Source organism: Anolis carolinensis, chromosome 3, assembly GCF_035594765.1.
Source record: "Anolis carolinensis isolate JA03-04 chromosome 3, rAnoCar3.1.pri, whole genome shotgun sequence".
Lineage (NCBI taxonomy): Eukaryota > Metazoa > Chordata > Lepidosauria > Squamata > Dactyloidae > Anolis > Anolis carolinensis.
Window position 1 is genome coordinate 259,213,744 of NC_085843.1, and position 27,501 is coordinate 259,241,244.

A 27,501-nucleotide genomic window follows, 5' to 3' on the forward strand; every position below is an offset into this window, starting at 1 on the left:
GTTTAAAACTGCATTAAGTGGTCAGTGTAGATGGGGCTAAATGTGGCAAGCAGCTACTGAGCAAAAGCAATAGTGGAGGAGTTACACTTGATTGAAATCAGGGAGAAATGGAAAACAAACAAAAAATCACTATCTGCAAACAAAAGAAAGACTCAATGAATGATAAGATAAAACTTTTAATATAGTTATGGATAGATGAGAAGCAAAAGTTAAGGTCAAAATCCTGGATGTAAGTTTAACAATTTGTATGTGCCAGGACAAAGATAACTATAATAATCAACATAAACAAAGAACAAGATGTCTCTTCCACATGATCTGAGAAATAAAAGGGGAATTTAGTGGGGACACTAAACACATCAAATCACCAAGCAGAAATAAAAGGACCAGATTTAGGCTGTCTTACTTTGAACATACCATGAGAAGACATGACTCACTAGAAAAGACAATAATGCTTAGTAAAGCAGAAGACAGTAGGAAATAAATGTATTGCAAACGGGGGGATTCAATCAAGGAAACTACATGTCAGAACTCACCCCTGGACAACTCACAGCTTCATCAGACAGGGCAATTTGCCCATCATATGCCTCTTGCTCTCCCCTTTCACCATGGAGTTGACTCCATGGTGCATATATACTTCCGACAGGCTTTGTGGTGAAAGGGGAGAGCAAGTGGTGAACGTCGCTGTGATGGTAACATGGGAGGCTTCCCATGTTGCTTTTGAAACATTGGGAGGAAGCTGGGTGGTGGTCAGATCCCCTCATGGTATGAAGGCAGTTGTAAGTTGGGCAATGTGGGGCATGGGGCGATGGGTTCTCCACACCCCCACCAGGGTCCCCAAAATTTGCCATAATGTGTGACAAATCCATATGCCAATGTGATAAGGTCCTTGGACATGAAGGAGGCTGATTGCCATAAAGCTGCAAGCCACAAGTGAAACTTTCTCTGAAACTGTTGGTATGGAGGCAATTGAAGACTTTGCTCCTCAGCAGGAGCTGGCAGAAGCTGCCGATGCTGAAGACAAGCCCCCATCCTTCATTGAGCAGAGGAGAGAGAAATGCCAGCCCAGCTCTATTTAAATAATAGATGCAGAGCTAACAATTAGCACCTGCGACCTTTATGGAGCTGCACATAAACATCCCAGCAGTTATCTTGCAGCCAGCCCAAGTGCTGACAACTGTCCTTATCTAGTTTGCTTGGTGGTACTCTCTCATGTTCCTGTTTCTTCTTGACCTTGGACTGACTATTCTTCTTGTTCACACACCTGGAGTACAATAACTCCATCTGGCACTCCCCAGCATCTGCCTCTGAGCAAATCTGCTCATGAGTCATCATGATGCCACCAGTATGTCCTCCATGAACATCCCTTTTTGTGTTTCTGCCTTTAAGTAGCCCGTCAGCTTATAGTGACCACATGAATTTCACAGGGTTTTCTTGGGCAAGGATTACTTTGAGGAATCTTGCCAGTTCCTTCTTCTGAATTGTAGTTTATAGCCTTTAGTCCCCCAGCCAAGTACCAATCAGAGCTCATCCTGTTTAGTTTCAAAGATAAGACAAGAGGGTATTCCTTGAGGGTATTTAACGTCATCCAGGTAGGCAGCCATCATTACATATTCTAATTGTGAATTCCATGATTGAAGGAAGCCTATGAAGAAACACTTTCATTTATCTGTCGCAATTCAGTTTCAGAGGAGGAAGACAGGTTCTAGCATCCATTATTCTGAAATCCTGAATGCTCCACCTGTATCACTGAGATAATGACACCTTTGTTTTCTGGTGGTTCAATGTATGCAAACTGTGCTTCATGTGTAATATTATTAACAATACCATGTATAAAATGACCTCCAGGCTATGTGTGTATGGCATCTGAGAAACATACATGATATCAAGAATGATACTGACAAGCTGGAACGTGTACAGGTAAGAGTGACTAATATGGTCAAAGATTTGGAAGGAGCTGCTTAAGAAACTGGGAATGATCAGCTTGGAGAAAAGAAGGCTGAGAGGGGACATGATAGCCATGGTTAAAGTCTGAAGGGATCTCACATTGAACGGGGGGCAAGCTTGTTTCCTATTAGAGAGGAGGACATGGAGCAACAGATTCAAATTGCTGGAAAAGAGTTTCCACCTAAACAGTAGGAAGAACTTCCTGATAGTTAAACTGTAGAATTTGCTGCCCTAGGAGTGTGGTGGAGTCTCCTTCCCTGGAGGCTTTCAAACAGAGGCTATGTGTCCCAGAATGGGGTTAGATGGGATGCTTCTTGGGGTCTCTTCCAGCTCTACGATTCTATGATTCAATGAAGTTCTTGTTTAGACTTGGGCCCTATCCCCAAGATATCTCATGCTCTATATGCAACTCTGTGAAAAGAATGTAAATAAAGGAATGCTTTGATCCCAAGCATTTTGGACCAACATCTATTAGGAGCGACAGAAAAAAAGATGCTTTTCCTTATCGCCTTTCTCCAGACTATGCATAAGCCTATGTATCCCTGTCTGGTCTGGTCTTATCCCTCTTTTCCCCCTAAGCCAAACAACAGCGGAAGTGCAGCTTCATCAGGTTGGCTACGTTCTCTCCCTGCCTCTCTTTCTCTCCCCACCTTTGCTCTCTTGCCTCTCTTTCATACAGACACACACACACACATATCCCCATAGAGTGCTGCCTTCAGGTCTCTCTTCCCCTCTGAACTCAAGGATTAGTGGCAGGGATCCTTCATCACTTTGGTTATCTTCTCTGACCCTCTCTTTCTTTCTGTCTCTTTTATCTTTCCTGGTCATATTGGTTAACTCCTCTCTCTCTCTCTCTCTTTTCTCCTTCTCTCTCCTCAAACCCTCTTTCTAAATCTCTCTTACACACACATTCCCAGAGAGTGCTGCCTTCAGGTCTCTCTTTCTGTGCCTTTGCCCCCTGAGCTAAACAACAATGGAGATGTTTCTTGATCACATTAGTTAGCTTCTTTTTCTCCCTTTCCTTCTCTCTCCCCCCTTCCTTCTCTCTCTCACACACACACACATTCCTACAAAGTGTGGCTTTCTAGTCTCTCCTTATTTGTGTTTCCTTCCTTTAAGGCAGCTAAAAACAAGTTGAGATGTTCCTAGGTCAACTGGTTACCTTCTCCCCTTCCATCTCTCTCTCACACACACATCTCAGAGTGTTGTCCAACGCTTTCATAGCCAGAATCACTGGGGTGCTGTGTGTTTTCTGAGCTGCCTGGCCATGTTCCATAAGCATTTTTTCCTGACATTTCACCTGCATCTATGGCAGACATCCTCAGAGGTTGTGAGTTCTGTTGGAAACTAGGCAAGTGGGGTTTATATATCTGTGGAAGGTCCAGGTGGGAGAAAGAACCCTTGTCTGTTTGAGGCAGGTGTGAATGTTTCCATTGGCCACCTTGATTAAGCACTGAATAGCCTTTCAGTTTAAAGGTCTGGCTGTTTACTGCCTGGGGGAATCCTTTGTTGGGAGGCATTAGCTGGCCCTGATTGATTCATGTCTGGAATTTCTCTGTTTTCTGAATCTTGTTCTTTATTTGATGTCCTGATTTTAGAATTTTTAAAATACTGGTGGCCAGATTTTGTTCATTTTCATAGTTTCCTCCTTTCTGTTGAAATTGTCCACATACATGTGGATTTCAATAGTTCTTCTGTGTAGTCTGACATGGTGATTGAATAGTCTAGCATCACTGTGTTCTCAAACCTGTTCTTTTTCTCGTGTCAGGAGCAACGTGAGTCTCAAACCCGCTGTTCCCAGGTTGGTTCATCAAATGCTCTGCTATGACTGACTTCTCTGAAATTGCCCACATGCTTGTGGGTTTCAGTAGTTTCTCTGTGTAGAACCAGTTAGAATGGTTCAGCATTTCTGTGTTCTCAGATAATATGCTGTGTCTAGGTTGGTTCATCAAGAAGTGCTCCGCTATGGCTGACTTCTGTAGTTCCTTGGTTAACCGGTTCCCTTCTCTCCCCTTCCATCTCTTTCTCTCTCTCTCTCTCTCACACACACACACACATGCATTCGCTCAGGTCTTTCCTTACTCGCCTTTCCCTCCCTAGAGTAAAACAAGACTCCTTGGTCACGCTGGTTACCTTCTCCCTCGCTTTCTTTCTATGTTCTTTTACCTTTCTCTTTCTATCCCCCTCTCTCTATCCCCCCATCTCTCTCTCACTCACTTCCAACTTTGCCCTCCGACCACTTGCTCGAGCGCCTTGACCGGCTGCCATGAGGTGGGCTTGGAGGGCAGGGCGCTGGGGGTGAGAGAGGCTTGCTTGCTTCCTGCTTGTCTTCCTTCCTTCCTTCCTTCTTGTCTTCCTTCCTTCCTTCCTTCCTTCCTTCCTTCCTTCCTTCCTTCCTTCCTTCCTTCCTTCCTTCCTTCCTCGGGGAGGCTGTTGCTTCTTCTTCTTCTCCGCCGCCGCCTCCCCAGCAGCCAACCCCGCCTCCTCCTTGCGCTCGCCGTCCTTCCCTTTCTCTCTCGCCTCACTTGCACTTCCCCGTCCGCCCGCCCGCCCGCCTGCTCCTGCTGCTCCTGCTGGAGGTGGTGCTGGTGCTAGTGTTGTGGAAGCGTCCGGCTGGCACGTCGCGAGGGGCCCCGGGCGGCGTGGATGGGCCCCTGCGCGGCGCTCCCGGCTCCGTCCCAGGCCCCGAAGAGGAAGAGCCCCGCGGGCGAGGCGGCATGGAGGCGGGCGCGGGGGTCCAGGGGGCGCCGCCGGTGGGCTCGCTCTCCCCGGGCGAGCTGAGAGCCCAAGGTAAGCCGGCGCCGAGCTCACTTTCCCGCCACTCGGGAGTGGATGCCAGGCGTTGCACGCCTTTCTTTCCAGGGGTGTCTGGACTGGAGCCTGGATGCAGCCCGACTGCTTGAACTGCCCTGCCTCGGGGCAGAGGGGAACTCTCAAGACCGTGGGGTTGTTGTATGTTTTCCGGGCTGTATGGCCATGTTCTAGAAGTATTCTCTCCTGACGTTTCGCCCACATCTATGGCAGGCATCCTCAGAGGTTGTGAGGTATAGACCGTGTCCAAGCCCAACTCCGGCGCTTCCATAGCATTGAGCCCTGGCAGCCCGGGTAGTGTCGAACTGCATCAGTCTTACAGTGTAGATGAGCCCAAAGAAGACAACTGTAGGATTCAGGCAGAACCGACACTGCTTGGACTATAGGAGCCCCCGGTGGCTCAATAGACTAAACCCTTGTGCCGGCAGGACTGCTGAACCAAAGGTTGGAGGCAGGCCTGTAGCCGGGGAGTGGGGGGTTTAGGGGTTCAATCCCCCCGCCCGAAATTTTTCAGTAAAAAAAAAACTAGTTTATTCATGAATTTTAACTGGTTAACCAAATCCCCATGCTAAGTCTATGAGACGCAAAAAATTAAGAGTCCCTCCAGGAACTATCTCAAGCAGATATTGACAGGTCTGTAGTCGGGGGGGGGGGGGTGTTCAGGAGTTCAACCCCCCCCCCCCCAATTTTCAAAACCCCTCCCAATACGGCCCAATACGGGGAGTGGGGTGAGCTCTCTCTGTCAACTCCAGCTCCCCATGCGGGAGCGTGAGTGAAGCCTCCGACAGGATGGTAGAACATCCAGGCGTCCCCTGGGTAACGTCCTTGCAGACGGCCAATTCTCTCACACCAGAAACGACCTGGGGGGAAAAACCGCCTGGCTCAATGCGATGGAGGATGCCAGTGCGTTTTGGTAGTTTGGGAAACTACAACTCCTGCGATTCCCTGCAACCCAAGGGGAGTGTGGGAATGCATTCGTTCTGCCCCCCCCCCCCCCGCCCCATTCCTTCTTCTCTCTCTGTAGCCCTGTACAGGGTCATATACACCGCAGTTGTATAGTGTCAGAGTGTTATCGGAGCCTGGAGGTTGGGGTTTGGCCAGGTCTGGAGCCTCCTCAGCCCCGGGGAGTGCGGATGTCGCACCGCATTCCAGCACCCAGGGTTCCGGAGCATGGAGACAGGGCCCTTCGCGTAGAGGGGAGTCGAGTGCCATCGCTTCCCTCTTCCTAGGAAAAGTCGGGCAGGGAGGAAGAAGGGGCGCCTCAAGACTGGAGAAGGAATGTAGCATGGCATGACACCACTTTCACTGCCTTAATCTGAATGCCGTGGAATCCTAGGAGTTGTAGTTTGGCGAGGGACCAGCACGGGAAGCTTAGAAAAGGACCGCCAATGATTCCCTAGCCCAGAGGCATGGCAGTGAAAGGGATGTCAATCTAAACTGCCAGGTGGGTCTAAGCCTCTTTTAACGCGCGCTCGCCCTTGCTTTTTTCGGGAGCTTGCCTAAACGAGTGCCTAGCACGGGGCGGGGGGGGGGGGGGGGTGAGAGAGAAAGTTCGCCAAATGTGGCTTGGAAGAAACGAAGAGGATCGGAGTGGGGGGGGGGCTCTCTATGAAGCACTCTGTGCATGCCTCGGGGCCACTTGCCATTGACTTAGGGTCGGGCCAAGCGGGTGTGTGTGTGTGGGAGCCGGTTCGCGGCCATGAACTCTGGCTCCAGTTCAGAGGACTTCCGTGTTGCACGCCTTTCCTGGGGGTGGCCTGGGCAAGCCTGCCAGTCTTGGGCATTTGTTCTCTGTTGGATTTTGAACTGGTGTGTTAAAGGTGGTTTAATAGGGTGTTGCAGAGGAGAGGCTAGTCCAGTCAAGTCAGGTTTATTTATACACACGTTTCTGCAAGGGCTGCGCTTACACTCTTCTTAACAGCAGATAAAAATGGCAATAGTCAAAAAGCACTGTTGTAGTTTCATTTCCTAGGCGGGTAAAATCTGCCCACCATTGGGGACACTGTTGGAAAGAGTGTGCAGGAAAGCAGAAGTGTGCAGTTTGTTGTTTTGTTCCTCTTGTGGAGCAGCATTCAGGCCTAATAATAATAATAATAGTAATCACCATGTGTTGTCAAAGGCTTTCATGGCTGGAATCATTGGATTGCTGTGAGTTTTCTGGGCTGTTTGGCCATGTTTCAGACGCATTCTCTCCTGATGTTTCACCCACATCTATGGCAGGCATCCTCAGAGGTTGTGAGGTCTGTTGGAAACTTGGCAAGTGGGATTTATATATTTGTGAAAAGTCCAGGTTGGGAGAAAGAACTCTTGATTTTTTGAGGCAAGTGTGAATGCAGCAATTATCCGCTTTGATTAGCATTGAATAGTCTAGCAGCTTCAAAGTCTGTCTTCTTCCTGCCTGGGGAAATCCTTTGTTGGGAGGTGTTACCTGGCCCGCATTGCTTATTGTCTGTAATTCCCTTGTTTTCTACATGTTGTTTTTTATTTACTGTCCTGATTTTAGAGTTTTTTTCAATACTGGTAGCCAGATTTTGTTCATTATCATGGTTTCCTCCTTTCTGCTGAAATTGTACACATGCTTGGGGATTTCAATGGCTTCTCTGTGTAGTCTGACAATAGTGGTTGTTAGAGTGGTCCAGCATTTCTGTGTTCTCAAATAATATACTGTGTCCAGGTTGGTTCATCAAGTGCTCTGCTATGGCTGACTTCTCAGACTTTGAAGCTGCAAGGCCATTTAATGTTAATTAAGGCGGCCAATTGCCACATTCACACTTGCCTCAAACAGGCAAGAGTTCTTTCTCCCTCCCTGGACTTTCCACACATGTATACATCCCTCTTGCCTGCCTTCTGACAGACCTCATAACCTCCAAGCATGCCTGCCATAGATGTGGGCAAAATGCCAGGAGAGAATGCTTCTGGAACATGGCCATATAGCCTGGAAATCTCACAGCAACCCAATAATAATAATAATAATGTTACCTGTCTTTTTTTGAAAATGGGGTACAACACTGTTACAAAATAGAGATAAAGGCAAGACCGTTAAAACATATATGTTAAAATACAGGCGTAAGATTAAACACATTAAAATCAATTGTTCATTTTCTTCCTCTACTCCACTTTCTCATCTTCTTATCTTTGACTTACTGCTGCTTCCTGACCTCTTAGATACCGCTACCTGTTTTTCCAATAACCAGGTGGATTTTCAGTATGATTTTGAAAAGCACATTTTCATGGTAAAATATCAGGGGGGAAGGTTCCCAGACCAATTTCTAAAAATGTCCCCTCATTAGGATCTGCCTTTGTAATTTAACGTCACAGTTTTATGTGTTGCATGATATCTCCAAACACCACCCCCCTCCCCAAAATGGTCCAAAGGAGATGAACTGAATATCTTGATTAGGATAATTCTACCCAGTATTAATTTGAGGTAATTGCTGCCACAGCATGCGTTAATGGCTTCTATCTCAGATTATTTTGAATTAGACCAATCCATGGCTTTAAAATCTAATAACGCCTATGAGTATGGCTATTTCTGACCTCTGGGTTCAGAGAGTGTCATGTTTCTGAATACTGGTTGCTGATGTATGCGGTACAGGAGAGGAATACCTCACCTCTCTTATCCATTTATCATCATTGGTTTGATCTAATAGTGATCCTCTTCCATTCTTTAAAGAATATTAAAAGTACAGTTTAGAATGAGTTGGGGTTTATATTTAAGTCCATTGAAACCTTTACATTGGAAATATATTTATTGGAGGCTTGTAAATGTCTTAAAACATGGTAACATTGTCATCACACACTTCCCTTCTTTTTCAATCTTTTATTTCTTCTAAAACATAGGCACTGAAAACCAAACCGACTAATTTTAGCAACATATTTAATGTATGTCCTGGAATGGTCACCTCCGTGAAGTGAATCATACCTTTAAAAGTGCCCAGGTTCACTCATGTTGCCTCCAATCCATGAGGCCACAAATTCATTTTATGGAACATAGCATTCTTGGACATGGAAATATTTTTTCAGGATAAAGATAGCAGGCAGTATTAAAGACGTAGTCCTAGTCCATATTGCTTGAAGTTTTTACACTATTTTCTGTAAAGTAAAGGTTGCCATCTCCTTTCAGGTTTAATAAATCAACATCTTCTCTCTCCAGTCCTTTCTATATTCCATCACTTCACTTTCAAACCCCATTCAGGCTTTGCTGTCACTTCCTTATGATAGCAAACCAAACTGGGAGGTGAAATATCCATAGTGCAAGAAGAGCTGGCTGGGGAAGTGAGTCTTCCTGGTTCCTTGAAGTTGTTTCACATGATTTTGTGACAAACGCTGCAGGTTAAGCTTACAATTTTCCATCTGCCTACCTGATGCGTAAGATTCCAGCTGGGGATGCAGATTGCTTTGACAAAAAGAAGAATCCTATTAGACTGGCTTAAAATGACTAATGCCCTTTGCGAAATTAGACTGTATTGTCGGTGTGTTTATGTACATGTGTGAGAGAGAGACAAGGAAGAGTTGATCAAAGATGCCTAAAATGGTTCCCGTTCCCATTATGGGATCAGAAAGAATAGCAGTGGAATTGTAAGGAAAGACACCAGAACCTGTCTGATTCTGAAAGTTAAGCAGAGCCATTCCTTGGTGCTGAAGGCTATATTTTAGATGTGGCAAAATCACCTTTGAAGTTGAAGGCAGACACACACACACACACACATACATGTAAAAGTAGCTGTGGTATTTATTGATTACAGCCTAGTCTTTGTTGTTGCCTAGAGGCATGAGCCAGTCATCAACCAGCCCACTTCTTGGCTGACATACTGCAACAGCCTGGATGCTGGTGACAAACTGGCATGGTGGGTGGTGGCAAAATACTGGGGCCATCCGGGTTTGATTGTATAGGTCCCTTCTGCAGCTTTGGAGTGAGGCAGGCAAGCTCAAACCCATGCAGATGCCTAGAGGTCCCACCACCATCATTGGGGAAGCAGAACAAATATGGTCTGATGTCTCACAATGAAGCTATTATTAGTAAACCCCTTATCTGCCCTTATCTAATAGCCTATGCTCCAAAAAAATCTCAGAAGTGTTTGCAGGTTTCCTAATCCTCCACTGCTATTCTGTGTTATGCTTATGGCCCCAAAATACCGTAGAATAGTACTGGATGACAAAGAGAAGCTCGTAAATGGAAGCATTTGTGAGCTTCTCTGAATCCTTCTGTGCTATTATTTGGTATGCTTCTGACCCAAGTATAGAGTTTGAAAATATATGTCGTTTTAGGTACCCACAAGGTGTGTGTGTCTTGGAACATATTCTGCTACAGTGGGGGGAGTCACCACGTATATGGAATACAGACCACCATACCACTACACAAATTCCCGAGTAAAGCCAGGAGAGATCCAGGGTCCCATTGTGTGCCCATTAGAAGGCCAAAAAGTGAGCCAGAGAGCAGACTAAACTTTTCAGGGCAGCCAGGCCTTGATTCCTCCTATTTAAGTCAACTGGCAGACCTAAGAGTAACACACTTTATGTGGGCAGTGTGACACCACCTTGTGACATGATGCAAGGAGACGGGGCTGAGATGCCTTTGTCTTCACCCTCCAGGATGATGTAAAACGTGTTGTTGTAAGCTGTACATAAGGTCCTGTTTTCGCAATAGTCAAAATGAAAAAGAAATAAAGCCATATTTGGTATAATCTACAAAAACTCTCAGTGTCCCAAAAGTAAAAATAGATTTCCTATTTAATCACCATTGGGAAAAACCGATGTTGTGTGAACATGCTCTAAATGAAAAGATTAAACTAAGGCTAGATCTTTATTCTGTCTTTTCTGGTTTTTATTGTTCTAGTTGAGATACTTCTTTGTTTTTCCAGAGACACTTGCTGATACCTCTAGATCCATGTAAGCGACTTTGTGGGAGTAACCATGACTGAAGTCCTTCTGTCTGCTGTCCTGAACATGACTGAAACTCACTCGCTGGCTAGCAATGTCACCAGCAATGCCACCAGCAAATGTTCACTGACCAAAACTGGCTTCCAGTTCTATTACCTGCCTGCTGTCTACATCGTAGTCTTCATCACTGGATTCCTGGGCAACAGTGTGGCAATTTGGATGTTTATCTTCCACATGAGGCCGTGGAGTGGCATCTCCGTTTACATGTTCAACCTGGCACTGGCTGACTTCTTGTATGTCCTGACTCTTCCTGTGCTCATCTTCTACTACTTCAATCAAACTGATTGGATCTTTGGAGACTTCATGTGTAAGCTCCAGAGGTTCATTTTTCATGTCAATCTGTATGGAAGCATTTTGTTCCTCACTTGCATCAGTGTGCACAGATACACAGGTGTTGTGTATCCCTTGAAATCCTTGGGGAGGCTGAAAAAAAAGAACGCAGTATATATCAGTGCCCTGGTCTGGGGAGTTGTGGTTGTAGCGATTTCACCCATCTTCTTCTATTCTGGGACTGAGGTAAGGAAAATCAAAACCATGGCTTGCTACGACACAACGGTAGATAACTATCTGAGAAGCTACTTCATTTACAGCATGTGCACCACAGTCTTTTTATTCTGCATCCCATTCATACTGATTCTTGGTTGCTACGGATTAATAGTAAAAGCACTGATTTACAAAGATCTAGACAATTCCCCACTTAGGAGAAAATCCATTTACTTGGTGATAATAGTATTGGCAGTATTTGCTGTCTCTTACCTTCCTTTTCATGTGATGAAAAACTTGAATCTACGAGCTAGGCTGGATTTTCAGACTCCAGAAATGTGTGCCTTTAACAACAGGGTTTATGCCACTTACCAAGTAACTCGGGGTCTAGCAAGTCTCAACAGTTGTGTGGATCCTATTCTGTATTTTTTGGCAGGAGATACATTTCGAAGAAGGCTCTCAAGAGCAACCAGAAAAGCCTCAAGACGAAGTGAGCTCAATGTGCAATCCAAAAGTGAGGATATGACTCTCAGTATTTTATCTGAGTGCAAACAGAATGGAGACACAAGCTTGTGAATTGTTATTAATTTTTTTTGCAAGCAAACGCTTTGCTCTGCTTTTCCTCATCTTCGCGTATTGTTTTTAACCCGTAGAGCACCCTCGTTTCAAGCATTTTCAAGAAAACGTAACAAGTGGACAACATATATTTGTGTATGTGTTTTTTTAAAAAACGTAAAAATTTAAAAACGCTCTGTGAGCCAAGGAAGAAAGACAATGTGCAGTTTAAGCAGAAACCGTATGGACCGTGTCTGAAACATTAACTCATCTGATAGACTAGTGATGCATAAAAACTGCATAATTTCTAGTTTGAAAAGTATCTGTGAAAGGTAAACCTTGCCCAATTTCATGTTTCAAATCTCTCTTGTTTCTGCATTGTTTTGCCCAGAATGGGAGGGTCTATGGGGTATAGCCCCAATCAGGGATATTGTAGACCCCTCCCTGAAATTTTCAGCTTTCATTAGGGGAAAAAAACCTTCTATCCTCATCTTCATTGTCAACAACAAAAAAGCATCTAGTCCTTTCATTTAAAGAGTTTTCAAGATGCTGGCAGTATTTTACCCATCCAATCAATAAGAAGTAAGCCTGCTCTAACTTTGGTACATATTAAAGTAGAATTTTCTTTAATGATTAAATAACGTGAAGCATATTATATGACTTGAAATTTTTGTTTGGCATTGCCTTTGGGCACCTCTCTCCCTTATCCAATGTACTTGTGAGCTCTAACGGCTCTGCTCTTTTTCTCAAATTGATTTTTGTTTCTTGTCTCTTTTTTTCACTTTTGAAAGCATATTGAAACAATAGCCAAAATACACTAATGGTTTGTTGGCAGTTATTTTGTGACTCCAGAAAGTTAACCTATTAGTGGGTGTTATTTGCCCCCTTAAAATCTGAGTTTATATAGAGAGGCATTTAGCCATGTGATGTTCAGAGGAAAAGGATGGGTTGAGTCACTCTCAACCTGTGATAGTATGGCTGTAATGAGCATCCATTGTTGCAAGCGGGATACTATTTCCAGATAGTCTCATGAATCATGAAAATCAGTACTTCTTAATTGTATGGTGAACCCTTAGCCTGACATACACAAGACTGCTTGGTAAAGCCTAAAGCTGGCATATGGAAGCATCTGATGAAATTTCCCATGTTCCCCATGTGCTTGGATGTTATTGCAATAGTCCCTTGTTGGTCCTTCTCACAGATTGCTCATTTATATATATTTTAAGTCTCTTACTGCCCAAATAGTAATAATACTGTCTGAGGTAATGGCAAGAGATGGATTTTTTTTTACAAAATAGAACTGTGCTATTTTCAAGGGATTCTGACTTTGTTTTTTCTTTAAAAATAGCTAAACATAAAACATGTATCCTATATCCCTATGCTTTGGCAGCAATTCCAGTTCCCAGTCAACTGTTTGATGTCCTGCTCAAGATTAGTTATCTAGTTTTTGGGCCATTGTAATTTTTGAATAGGTAAAACCTCTCTGATTGGCAATACGTTGTCATTTTTCCCACCAAAAGATGTGCACTTCATTTATTTTTAGCCTTAATTTTGATTTGATTTTGTTGAATGCAGCACTTTGCATGACAATGGCTGTTTTCCAAGCAAATTGTTACTTCTCAAGTGGGTCCCCCCTCCACCACCTCCTTCTCCCTCTCTCAGAAGAGGAAAAGGAAGCTGCTGTTAATTTTCACTGTGGGGAAAATCATGCTTTGCCTAAACATATAAAAGATTCATATAAGAATAGGAAATGCCTTGTGAGATGAAACTCTCTTTTTCTTTCTTTTCGTGTTGAGCATTTAGTGATTGATGGAATGATTAGTGAGGAGGACGTGCCCTTCTTGGAGGCGAAAGACCTGGGGCAAGGACCTATTCCACAAGTACAGGGAACTAGCAGTCAAGTTTTTAAATGGTGTGTAAACCTGTGTGACCTGTGTAGAACAGTCTTTCCATTTCCAAATGTGCAGAAAGTGGCAAGCCTGCCTGTCAGGGATGTACCAAAGAGGACAGAACTGGGGAGCTGTCATGCAGAAAGGACGGGGAGGGAGAATTGAATTCCCAAATAGGGCTCCCTTCCTGACCACCTGTGCGTAGAATATTTCAATTGTTCATGTTCAAATCTTCATTATCAATCCGTATCTGAGATCTTCAGGAAATGACCTATGAGCATTTCAGACAGACTGATAATCAGCACAAGTAAAAGCTTTTTGCAGTGTCTAATATCTGGAACTTTCTTCTTGTGGAGCGCTCCCCTTTAGCCTTCCTAGGCTTTCAGATGTCTATGCAACTGGTTTGCTAAATTCCAAATTGGTTGTATCTTTTAAAGCTCACTCTTGATTGTAGCCCACTCTTTGTTTTTGTTTGTTTGTTGTTCTGTGGTGGCATTTAGATTTTGCCATGTTGTTGCATATTGTTGCCATCTGCCCTGACCACTTGATGAGGAAAGATGGAAGGTACATTCAAAAAGTAAATAAAATAGGTCAGATTCCTACATGTAAAAATCTAAATTATATAAGATCAAATTGCCACTGTTTGTGTTTGGTTCTGTGATGGAGAATCAGGCACGCAGTTTGGTTGCATGTATACTGAATTGTGTATGCGGAAATCTTGTTAAGAAGTCATTTCACACAGAGAGTGTCAGAGTGGGAAAAATCAGCCAGATGGATCAGAGATGCATAATTTTGGATAAGGGAAAGATAGGAAGAGTTTCATTTGAATTCAGCCAGAATCATGTAAGCTACAGATCACTAACTGCACAAGCATACACTTCTAGATTATTATTTTTTTACAAAACTGGACTTTAAAAAAAAACCTAATTTACTTCACTTAATATTCCAAAATATATCTGAAAAAATGTTCTAGAAACCCATGCTTCAAATCATTATATATTCCTTGTATACAAAATGAAGAGGATACATAATCCTTTCAATGGCTTTAGGAAATCCTTACAAAAGCCCATGCTTTACTGGAGGGATAAAAATAAACTGTTTACATCTTGCTTATTAATTTCCAAGGGCTGAATATGAGTGGAAAGAGAATAGTTCTGAATATCTCTTGGCAAAACTGCAAATCAGCTTAAAATTCATAAATGAAAAATGTATTGAACCTGCAGAATCTATTTAACTTCTTAATGGGAGGAGGCAATGACCAGTGAACTGTGCTGTATTATATATTCATAATGCTTCCAGATCCTACATGTAACTATGAATCGGATTGTATTGTGCTAAGACGGTTTTCAGGCACTCTTTAATGCTCTGTAAAACTGAGCATCTTAGCTTTCAGAAAATGTATTGGAAGCACCTTCTCCACTTACTATGACTATTGAGGACATCAAAATGAGTGGATCCAGTGGATCTTATTTCTGAATAAGTATGCATAGGATTATACATGCAATGCTTCTGTTCAGACATATTTTTTAAAACCCAAATTACAAACACACAAGGCCACTGAACAATATGTTCTTTTACTTGCAGTTTTAGGAAAATTGAGAAAGTCAAGAAAATTTAGGTCCCAGCTCAAGAAGGGGCATTCCTCTCATTAATGAACCCTTGTGATTTACTATTTATATTAAGACGCTGTGAGAACACCAGAGAGGTATGAAACAGTCTTCCCGTGCCACTGCCACTAAACACTTCTCTGAAACCAAATTTAACTGAGACATGCCTTGCTGAACACAGCAACTGAATTAAGGGCAGAATGGTGGAATTGATTTTTTAACCTTTTCTTCTAGGATAACTTTCTTTTCCTACATGCTCACATTCACCCAACTTACACATACTTCTATATTGACATAGTTAATTGTAATCAGGGTGTAACCTTTAAAATAGGTTATAACCTGATAATAATTTCCCACCACAAATTCCCATCAAACTCTGTATGTTTGTTAAACCCTCCTATTCCCAACTGAAGATGCTTTCTTAATATATTTGAGACCTGATCCAACAAGATCACCTGTCTCCTAGGGTGGGATCCAAGGCAGTGTGGATGTTCTTTTACATTAATTTGTCCATGAGTCACATATGTTGTGTGGATGTTTCCAGGGTTCTTAACTGTAACATTCAGGTACTTTATCCATCCATAACACTAATTGCCAGTTTAGGGAACTGAATCTAAACCTTCCTTTTCTGTAAGCCATTGGAACTGAGTCACTGAATCCAGTCTCTGCAGAGACATTCTTAATGCTCGTCAGTGCAATGTGGCAGTTGATGGTCTCTCTACCAAGGACATTACCCTTAAAATGCTTGAGTTTATATCAGGAGTCTTCAAATTGCAGTCTTCCATGTGTTTTGGACTTCAACTCCCCAAAGCCTCAGAAGCTTTGACCAATGAAATCCAAAACAGCTGGAAGATCAGTGTTTCTCAAAGTTTGAGAAACAGTGGTCTAAACTGTGTCATGATAACAAAGCTCAGTCTTATATAAGTTTTAGCATACAGAACTCACTGAGAAATATATTGTTTTCCTTTTATAGTGTAAGTTAAAGAAGTCATCCTAGAAGTATTTGCATGTGCTGTAGGCTTTTTTATCGCCTTGTTTCTGAAGAGCACCTTTCACCTTTGCTGAAATAGAATTTGATTTCTAAAATCCCAGTGAGTTTTAGAGAAGAGAGTCTTAAACAATATAGGTCAACAACAACAAAAGCAAAATCTCTGCTGTGCACAAATGAGTGCAGTCTACATTTAACAGTTTGTCAAAGCTTCAGATCCTACTAAGTGATGCTGCAGAAGTGTATTTCTCTCTGTGTGTATGTGTGTGCACACACAACAGAATAAAAACTTTGTATTCTCTCCCTTGAAGAGCAAAAAGCTACTTCAGATTCCAGAGTGTCAATATTTTCTTTTTAGATGCCTTAGGAAACAGGTTTTTTTTTAGTATATCTCACTTTCTGTATCAGAAACAACTGCTGTCCCTCATACACACACACACACACACAATATTCCAATATAGGAAATGACTTTCAATGTAGGTTAAAAAAAAAGTGAAATATGCTACTGGAGAAGGATACAAGATGAATCCTTCACATCCACACCAAAAATTAAAAGGCGGATAATAAGGAGGTATTTGGGTTCCTTTCCTGTCTTCTTTGTTACTTATTTATCCTTTTAATGTTACCAGGTTTAACTTGCAGCTTTAACTTTAATAAAGGTTATGTTTCTGGGTCAGGCTATGATTTAAGCAGGAGGGGTGGCTCACCCCAAAAAGGCAGAGGGTTGCCCTTCAGTGCAAGTTATGCATAACATATAATTACAGTCAGTTATGGGCATACAGAATTTGAATGATTTAATTTTTAATAAAATTTCACAGTCCATCTGACAGTCTAATGGTAGGATTCCCTAGGCCTTCTCGGATGGAAGTTTGCCCTATTTCTTCCAAAATTCCAAAACTTCCTCTCCATAACACCATATAACAAAAATTGAAACATTTTCTGTTCCTGAAAAAGTGTTATTTCCTGTTTAATTATGTGGTACATACTTTGAAAGAAGTTGTCATGCTCCAGAAACTTCATTTTTGTGGCTGCTGCAAACTGTATTGAATTGGTTGAGACTCTATGAGATATTCATTGAAAAACTATAGTAAAATGTGCTGCTGGATGTCCCACAAAAGCAAAGTTTTTGCAGATTAATAAACTTTTTCTGTGTTTTTAATGATAGAACCAATTTGGAAATAGCATTTATAACCCAGGAACAAAAACCGTGTTACATAGTGTCATATTTTGACTTCAGCAGACACTCCTTCCTTTTAGCAATGCTTCTTAATACTCCAGTCTGAAAATGAAAAGACATTCCATTGAAATAAAAAGGGTATTTGTCTAGATTTATATATTTATCTCTGCATATATGGAACACCAATCTTCTGTCTGTTTTGGGTTCATTAGGATTATATCTTAAATGTGATCTCAGCTACTTTCTTCTGCTCATGCCATCCTATCTGGGATGTAAACATCCAGAGGTAATAATTAGCCCATCTTATTTAATCACTACCTTTATATTCTCCATTTGTTTTATCAAAACCAAGGTGGTTTTCCCTCTTGTATTTTAAGCTCAAACAACCTTGAGTGGTTGGTTAAACGGGGAATAGTCCCAAGCTTTTCTTGGTTAGCTTTGTAACTCAGGAGTTGGACCTGAGTTTTTCCAAGTGCTAGCCTGACATTCTAAGTTGTATACCTCACAATGTGACACTTCTGCATGCACTTTATTGATGAATGAGTCTTTGATATTTATGGTCAGTAACATAGAAGAAGATAAGGAAACACACAATGGATGGGAAGTTAGCATGAAAATAATCAAATCTTTGCCAGATCATGATGTACTAGTGAACAAACAGCACTTTATGTATTGTGCCATCACCTTGAGAAGAGATCTGGCCAAGTAGTGACCAGTCTGGATATCATTGAGCAAAAGTATTGACAGCTTTGATAGATTAGGCTTCGAATTACTTGAAGAGCACAGATATATGGAGGTTGTGTGTGCATATTCTCATAGAGGCGCACCTTTGATGGTCAGTGGTATCAGAACATATTTTAGGTCTGATAAATGTTGTGTAGCTGAAATGCCCACAATAGCCATGGAAGAGCAATTGGGCAGAATGCCTTCACTAGGATCCCTTCATTGCTGTACAGTGTCTTACCTTCTCCCTCAGGGTCCTATGTGTATAACTGCCCAGAGGGAAAGGTAAGCAATTGCAGCTGCTCTTTTTCTTGCAGCTGTCACTGTTCATTTATCAGAAATGACAGATGAGCAGGCAGCAGCAGCAGCAGCGAGAAAGGGAAGCTTCAGAATTGGAAGGCTCTGAAGTAAGGGTGAAGGACATATGGCTCTCCAGATGGTGTTGGATTGCAATTCCCATCAGTCATAGCCACCTAAGCCAATAGCAAGGGTTGATGGGCACTGCTGTCAGACACCATCTGGAAAGCCACTTGGTTCACAGCCCTGTTCTGCAGGGCTGTGGACCTGGGATATGAACCTTGGCAGGTACCCACTTCCATTCTTACGTAATGCTTCTCTCTAAGCCAAAATCTTGAAACAAAACTAGAAACACGTGCATCAGTGTGAGGAAAAGCGGGCCTTTCTATAAGATGCACTAAAGAATCAGTTCCAGCAGTAATTTCTAAACTTGATTCCCTAGATGCAGGAGGACAATAAACAATGGTCAATAGGCCTCAGGCCATGGGCATTTTGGAGATTTGTAGTTTAATAACATCTGGAAGTCATTGCTTCATAAAAATAAAGTGTGTGAAGAAGCATTTTCTTTTTCCTGATTTTGTGTAACATACATACTCATGCTTGTGTAATATTAATTGCCACTCTGCAGGCAATCGTAACAGTTCAAGGAGCATTCATTGGAGAGCTAGAAGAGTTCACATACTACATTAGAGAGTTCTCAGTGTGTGCATGCCTGCCTTCAAATCACCTGCCATTTTATGGCATTAATTGCATAACACTTTCTAAGACAAGGAATACTCAGAAGTGATTTTGTCAATTCCTTCCTCTGAAATAGTATCCAATGGTAACAATAACATGCAGGTTTATTTTGGAATTATTGCGGTGTAGAAATGTCCTTAGCTGAAATGTTTGATTTTGTAGATGCCATTCTGAGAAATCCTCCTTTTCATCACTGTCAAAACATCATTAAGAGATCAACATTCTTAAAATACAAATTGAACAATAATGGTAAATATGATCAAAACCCAAACATCTTCAGAATTTGTTGGGCATTCACAGTGCTGTGGGGGAGAGTAACACAAAAAAGCTAGGTACAGTAGAGTCTCACTTATCCAAGCCTCGCTTATCCAAGTTTCTGGACTATCCAAGCCATTTTTGCAGTCAATATTTTCAATATATCATGATATTTTGGTGCTAAATTCATAAATACAGTAATTACAACATAACATTACTGTGTATTGAACTACTTTTTCTGTCAAATTTCTTGTATAATATGATGTTTTAGTGCTTAATTTGTAAAACCATAACCTAATTTGATGTTTAATAGGCTTTTCCTTAATCTCCCCTTATTATCCAAGATATTCGCTTATCCAAGGTTCTGCCGGCCCATTTAGCTTGGATAAGTAAGACTCTACTGTATATGTAAATGGTGCTTATTTGAGCTAGTCCAATAATTTAATATAATGCTGTCTTTCACACTTAAAAAGCAATTAATTGGCACCCAAAACCATGATGAGAATATACAATGCACTTCAACATTTGCAAATATTGTGGATGAATGTGGTTTCCAACTGATAAAATAAATGAACTTTCAAATGTACTCTGAATATGTGTAGCATTGTACTTCACGAGTTGCTAATCTCACAGATGTAACAATTAAATTACAGTCCACAAATTGAAAAGCAATTGCAACACCAAAAACAATATTGTCACAGTTAACATCAAATTTTCAGGGTTGGATTCAGGATCTTCCTACTATCAACAGAAAGGCATTTTTATGGAAGATGTCTCAATCTGATGTTTTTAGGATTACCCAACCCCATCTTAATACAAAGGCAATTACATTCAGCAAATTGTCCTGAACCTCTCATGCAATTTTTGAGATGGTTGGAAGGACTTTCACAAGGAAAAGAGGCTCAGAAGGCCATTTTTGCCAGTTTCTTCGTATTCATGTATATCAGGACACGACCCCCAGTTTTGTACCATTGAACTAGACAAACTAGATAAACCTTTCTGTTCTGGTTTAGATTAAAATCTCACTTCTTGTATTCAATTAAGAATCATAGAATCATAGAGTTGGAAGAGACCTCACAGGTCATCCAGTCCGACCCCCTGCCAAGAAGCAGGAAAATCATATTCAAAGCACCCCCGACAGATGGCCATCCATCTGCTTAAGAGAGAGTAAATCTGCACCACTTCTGGTTTGTAAGGGAAAATATTCAATTTCATTTTTCTTTTGACATTCCTTCTGATTCACTGGATATTGAGAATAATTTAATGAATGTTATAGTTGTGAAGACTTAACTGTTTTTTTTAATCATACTTAAAAGAGCTGGAAATACTATGTAATCTTAGTTGAGATTAATGTTAGTGCATCCCTTCATGTGATAGGTTTCAAGAGGCAATTTCTTTGGAGAAGATAGGAATAGTTAATTTTAAAAACTGGCAAATTCCCAAACTTCCCAGACAACATGCTCTGTGTTATACTGGCTGGGTGACTATGGTCTTCCAAACTGGAATTTTTACAACCTGGCCCTCTCTATTTGATAGTTTTAGAAATGCAGAACTCCCACCAAAATGAACAAAATGCACCCCCCCCCCCCAACCCTATATTTATCTGAGATAACACCTCACATGATGCTCTCGGCCTTTTCAGGCTTGTTGTATGGATGAAAGAGAATTATCATATTGTAAAGAACATCACTTTCTGGAAGAATAATAGTTGCTGCTCAATGCCCCCACAAACAACAAAATACAAGTTTAATCTACTATCATTGGTTTTGCATCCCATTAGTGCTTTGAGGTTTGAACAAAATTCTGCCTTCCAGTATCTTGGTATGATGAAAGTATTTTATCCTTTTATTCCAAATTGGGGAGCAAAGTATCCAAAACCTTATTTATTTGTTTGCCCTACCCTCAGAGATGTGGTCCATAGCTGTAGGGATCCCTGGCTTTCACAGAATAAATTACACACCTGTGACCTTTTTGAGCTGGACTATGGTTGTGTTGAGATGGTTCCCAATACCTTTTCATTCAGAGATTGTTTATTGTGAAATTAGAACTCAGCACACTCATTCTTGGCTTACGACTCAAGTTTTATGTCTCCATATTTTTATTTGGAGAAAAACAGGGCAGATTAGTCAAGCTTGGACATCACAATAAACAAGTCAAAAGTGGAGGTTTGGTGGTTTGTAAGCCACTTCCACTTGTGGTAGGAATGATTGGACAGCATGCACAAGCATGCTGCCTCTTTCCTAGTAAGCTAGAATTTTAAAGAATCTTTACTTACTAAATGTGCCCAGTATCATCTTGTTTGTTACTCAGATTAGAAGATGAAGTAAAATGAAATTGCCCAGGGAAGTTGGGTTAGATAGCAGTAAATACATGGTTGCTCAATCCTTAAGAACATGCTGCCTCTTGTTCAAACTCATTTAGAGGAGTTTCCAATGTATATATGGTAAAAGATGAGCACAATTTAACTGTCCAAACAAAGGTGTACAGAAGACACTAACAAGCCCTCAACTGCAGCACAGCTAAAAATGTTGCATTCATCTTACCCTTGCTGTGTTGAATTTTAACTCACTGTAATTATGTAATGAGAGGGTTTTATATCTTAAGTGACTTCCTTCTCATCATTGGTTCCAGAACTCACAGGCTGTTTATTCCAGGAACACCACCTGGACATTTTTAAACAAATTGCTTATCAGATTGTATTTGTTAAGAGGAATAATATCTGGGTTGAATACTTTTTTTATTTATCGGCATCATAGTTCATCATTTCAGAATAATATGAAGGAATAAAAAGTGTGATCTATGTGCTAAATGTTTTGCAAATTTGGATTTTATAGTGTGTTTCAAGTGCAAATGTGAAAATGTTTTATTTTTCTACCACTCTGTAATATTGTTGAGTAACTCGAGATTTATTTGTGGATAACAGTGCCATTTGAGTTGATTTGCCTAAAGAGACAGTGTTACTTGATATTTAAGCTTCTCAGGTTCTGTTGTGGAATGAAATTAGTAGTTATTTAGGGAGTAAAAAACTAACTGTGCATAACTCTCATGAGTAAAAAAGATTATCCATTTTTGTATAAAATGCTGTGTTGGTTGCATGCAGTTTTTTTGTATAAGGCATGCCATCTTGTAACTTTTTAGTGACAGTAAAACTGCACTGCTTCCACAGAGTTACTAGCATTGTACTGAGCTACTTAAAGAGTAAACAAGATCTTAATAAAGCGATGGAACACTGATTTAGTGGTTGATGTATTATTTGTCACTGTAGATTGGATATCCACTTATTTGTCTTGAGACAGAAATGTATGTTTTGCATTTTTTGTTAGAAAATATGGAAGAAAAAAATCCAAGAAAAAAATCCAAAGCTTTTGAACAGTACTGATTTGAAAGCCTTTAGCCTGAGACAAGCGAATCAGTCACAAGGCAAGACTATCAATTATGTCATTTAACTCGGTTGCTACAGATCTGACCTATTTCTCTGTGGTGGGGGAAGGAAAGGGCTATCTATAGCAGACAACATCCTACATTTCAAGTTGTGTCTAGTATTGACTTTGCCTTGGCAGGTAGTGCTTCCTCTTAAACAAGTCAGGACATTTAATTTTCATTAATTCCCCCTACTTAGTGAAAAAGCTGCTTCAGATAGTTGGAAGCCATCTGGAACAGAATGAAATAGGGTTTGGAGGGATGCAGTGTGTAGAGGGAATATGTGCAAATTGAACGTTCTGATTTAAGGGAGAAGCAATGATTTCTACTCAGCCAAAGCAGTGATCATCATCCTATCCATATTTCCCTGGCAAGAAGTTCCAATAAGATAATATGTAAATAATTATGGGATTATTTTATCAAAATGCTGTTAATTCTTGATAGGAGATGCTATACATATGGTTTTACCATAGTGTTACATAAAAAAGATTATATACAATTCAGCCCCTGCACTCTATACAATTTACACATTCAACAGCTGTGTGCAAATACCCCACATATTGATTTCTTATTTTGTAGCATGCATGAAAGAGAATTGAATTCACTAGCCATCATTTGTTCACTTGTTTAAATAGTATAGATTAACAAGTGACAAAAACTAAAATTGTTGCTTTTGAAAATTGTTTTGCATTGGAGATCTTGTGTTGCGCTGAAGAAATAAATTCAGGCATAGTATTCAGAAATATTATTGAACATTATGGTATAAATTGCTAATCCCATTTAGAGTAAATCCATTCAGTCCATGACATTTGCTAACTGTCAGTTTACTGTTCTGCAATTGATTCTGTAGGGTTATTCTAGATGTCCCCAGGTGTTTTGTCTTACATCTCTCAGAAATCCCAGTTTGCCAGCTGTTAGGATGTCTGGGAGATAAAGGCCAAAACATTTGGGGACCCACAGGTTGAGAACCACTGATCTAGATGGACCAACAGTGGGATATAGGCCCAGACACAATTCACGAAAAGGTCCTTGGGAAGGGAAATGAAATGAAAAGTGCAATTGACAGAATGGAATGCTCTATTTAATTTTAATAACAACTAGGGCTGTATTCACACCTGCAAAATAATGTGTCATTACCTCGATCCCAATGTGGTTGAAACACAGTGTTCTTCACATTCCAAAAGTAAAAGTACTTCTTTTAGGCATTCATGCAATTTTTAAAACTGTTGTTTTTTTACCCTGCAGTTCCTAGAGAAATTTCTTTTTGATGTTTTCTCAAAAATGTGTCCTGGTACTCAAATTGGGATTTGGGCGGAATTTGGGGCCAGGGTGATTTGGAGGGCAGGACAGGTTAGTGGACAGTTGCCTAGATCTGGCAGGTGTGGCATTGTCATTCATTTTCAAAGAACAAAACAAAACTCTAAGGTTTTAGATTCTCTATTTACAGAGGGTGTTACATTTCATTAAATATTTATTATTTTATTACATTTTATTAACCATAGACACTCATCCACATTTAAACATCTGAGGATTACTAGCTCACTCACTGGGGCAGGTGGGGAGAAGAGGATTGGTGGGATGAGTGGGAAGAGGGAGGGCACAGTCACTCAGTCTTTCACTTATTGGCACAGGTGGAATTGGGGATCACTCTTCACCTGTCAGTCACTCACTTGTTGGCGTGGGTGGGTGGGAAGAGGATCAGATGGGCAAAGGATTGATGGCACATAGTATATGAATGTCTAGGACAAACAGGGAATAGGACAGGGGAGGGAATGAGGAGAGAGCCACTAAAGTCCCTCCCAGCCGCCCTTGCCCTGTTGATTCACACACCATTCACCCTGGATCCTGTGCAAATATATCTGTATGTTGGGAGAATTAAAGTCTTTTCATTCAGCTTGGGCCATGACATTTCAAGTTCTTGCACCCACTCACTCACTAAGACACGATGGGAAGGGAATTGGATAAAGGAGTCATCCAATGGGAGTTCAGATGGATTGACAGGAAAATAAGAAAAGCTATTGGTTTTCAGGCTTATGCATGCTGGGAAGAAAAATCTTCAGTGACTACCATCGTGTAATCTAAAATAATCCTGGACATGCCAAAAAGTCCGTTATCCTGAGGTGGCTTTTGGGAGGTGGAATTGTGTGACTTTCAAGTCCACTTTGAGTTTGGATTTAAACAGGTGAGTATGCTATTAGCAAGATCAAACCAGAATAGTGCTCACTGGATCTGGGATACAGTCCTTGTGTGGATTTTGTCTTTGTGGAGGGTTTCTAATTGTCTATAAAATGGGAACTGTTTGTCTTTTATATTTGAAACATGGCACATCTGATGCTTGGGGAAACTGTGATAGAAAGTCTATAACATATCAAATATGTAGACGTTTATGAGCAGAATAAATGTGACTGGGGCTTCTGCTGGTGGGAATATTATTGGAGTTACCCTCTTTTTAAATAAGCATTCTTCTTCCTCTAAATTAAGTATCTGAAGTGTAATCTGAAAGGTAGAATGATGTCTACAAAATTCATCTCATTTGGATGGAAAACAGCAAACTTTCAGGCAACAAAAAAGTTGTCTGTTGAAACCAATGATTAATGTAATGAAAATTAATACAGAATTTAAAACCGTTTTTCCCCTGAACACTTCTTTTTTTCAGCTGCAATTGTAAGAATGTTATATGTATGAAAAGTTACCCAACAACTCTGGCTTGACATAATACAAATTTCATCATGATATGAACAGATGCAAATACAATTGTATAACTAGCCAACAAATCTTCAGTGAAAGTTAAGATCATTTGATGGTGAAAAATCTCTGTATTGGCAACCCCAATTTTTTTTCAAAGGCAAGCAATAGACCAGCAATTTCAGTGGCACTGATGTTGTTGACAGTTGAGCTGCAACATCCACATAGTGGCTCATAAGATCCTGTTGCAAATTGGCTCTTGACGCTTTGAGAACAAGCATAGCCACCCACCCACCATCTGATCACATTCATTTTCTATATTCAGTGATTCACATTTGGTACAGAGAGAAAGGGAGGGGGAAAGCAGCCACGTAATGCTATTGCAGATAAATGATACATCAGTTCCACTTGTGGATTTGATAACAAGCTCTTCAATGGGCAACTTATTCTAGGCAGATCTGTTATTAAATCATTTATGACCAGGCTATTTTGGGGACAGAAGTCTTTGGGATTTTTTTTCAGATTGGAATACCCATATTTGCATATACTGTATGTATATAATGAGATGTCTTGAAGTTAGGACCATATACACCCCCGGACGCATAGCCTAGGGGAAACTTTATTCTCTATCTAGCATCTATCTATCTATCTATCTATCTATCTATCTATCTATCTATCTATCTAATGTCAAAGTTTACATACACTGAACCATCAGAAAGCAAAGGTGTCACTCTCCCAACCATCCATGAAGACAATTTTGGATTTTGGAGTATTTTGTATTTTGAAATTCTAGATAAGGGATGCATAACCTATGGAGAAAACAGTGAAATTGGCAGAGGTTTTTAAGGATAAAGTATCCAGCTCTTGCTAATAAATGACATAGAATAAAGGAAAATCTATACTATATATTACTATACTTCCTTTGTGGAATTTATCACTGTGGACTTCTAGGCTTGGAACTTGTTAGGTGGGGGAGCTGCGCATGCGTCAACGAGAGTAGACGTGCCTAATTGCTCTCCTAACTATAAAGGCAATTAAAGCCTCAAAAAGCCCATAAAGGGTCATAAATCTCTCCTTAACTGGAGTCCGGATCAAAGGAGAAAAGAGAGAAGGCTGGGAGGTCACAATCAAAGGTGACTGAAGCCATAAATCTCAGAATCCAAACAGAAGTTCGGACAACTGTGAGTATGGCGGACAGAAAGGAGAAGGAAGGGGAGGAAGAAAAATTGAACAAAATTATAACTACATTGGAACATCTTAAATTAAACATGGAGATTTTAAGACAGGGAAATGAGCAGACAAGAGAGCAAATCACACAAATTAATAGCAAACTCGGGCTGATAGAGAATAAAGTGGAAGAATGCCAAGAAAAGTTTAAGGAGGCAGCAGCGGAGATCAGAAGACAAAAAGGTGAATTAATCACTCTGAGAGACATTAATAGAAAACTTCTAGATAAAGTTGCTGACCTCGAGGACAGATCCCGAAGAGCCAATCTGCGTTTGAGAGCAGCAGGAGAGAGTCTTCAGATAAAGGAGAATCTGAAGGGAGTTATAGCTGAGTGGCTTGCAACAAATGCTCAGGTCCCATCGCAAGGAATCGAGAGGATACATTGGGCTTTCAGAGGAGGCAGGAAACCCAAGGATATTTTGATACGGTTCACAAGGGAGGCTGAAAGGGACACTGTTTATCGAAAATTGAGGAAAATGAAGAACCTGACCTTGGCTGGCAGTAAAGTATGGCCACTCCTGGATTTATCTTCAGAGACATTGGGAAAGAGAGCAGAAATGAGGGAAATTACAGGAACTTTGGAAAGGAAAGGACAACGTTATACCTGGGCTTTTCCAGCCACCCTAATTGTATATAAAGACAATAAATTATATAAAGCTTCCGACTTGGAAAGTGGGAGGAAAATGCTTAAACAGTTAAAACTGGATACAGACGGAAAAGAAACAGACGGTCTGGAGGAGGAATCAGATAAGACCAAGGACA

The 27,501-nt window shown here is 41.0% G+C and overlaps 1 protein-coding gene across 3 annotated transcripts in view; it reads left to right on the forward strand.

Annotated features, from left to right (window-relative positions):
- Positions 1 to 2,871: 2,871 nt before the first annotated feature.
- Positions 2,872 to 27,501, forward strand: part of p2ry1 (purinergic receptor P2Y1) — a 32,880-nt gene continuing 8,250 nt past the window's right edge. The window contains exons 1-2 of one of the 3 annotated variants that reach the window (XR_010004770.1): positions 2,872 to 4,734; positions 24,857 to 26,479. Coding sequence is in view for 2 of the 3 variants with exons in the window: in XM_062976681.1 (XP_062832751.1) it covers positions 10,669 to 11,754 (1,086 nt within the window). In the remaining variant the exon portion in view is untranslated. Of the gene's footprint in view, positions 4,735 to 4,755; positions 6,200 to 10,616; positions 22,641 to 24,856; positions 26,480 to 27,501 lie in introns of those variants that run through there. The other 2 variants (XM_062976681.1, XM_062976682.1) reach the window with 2 other exon arrangements.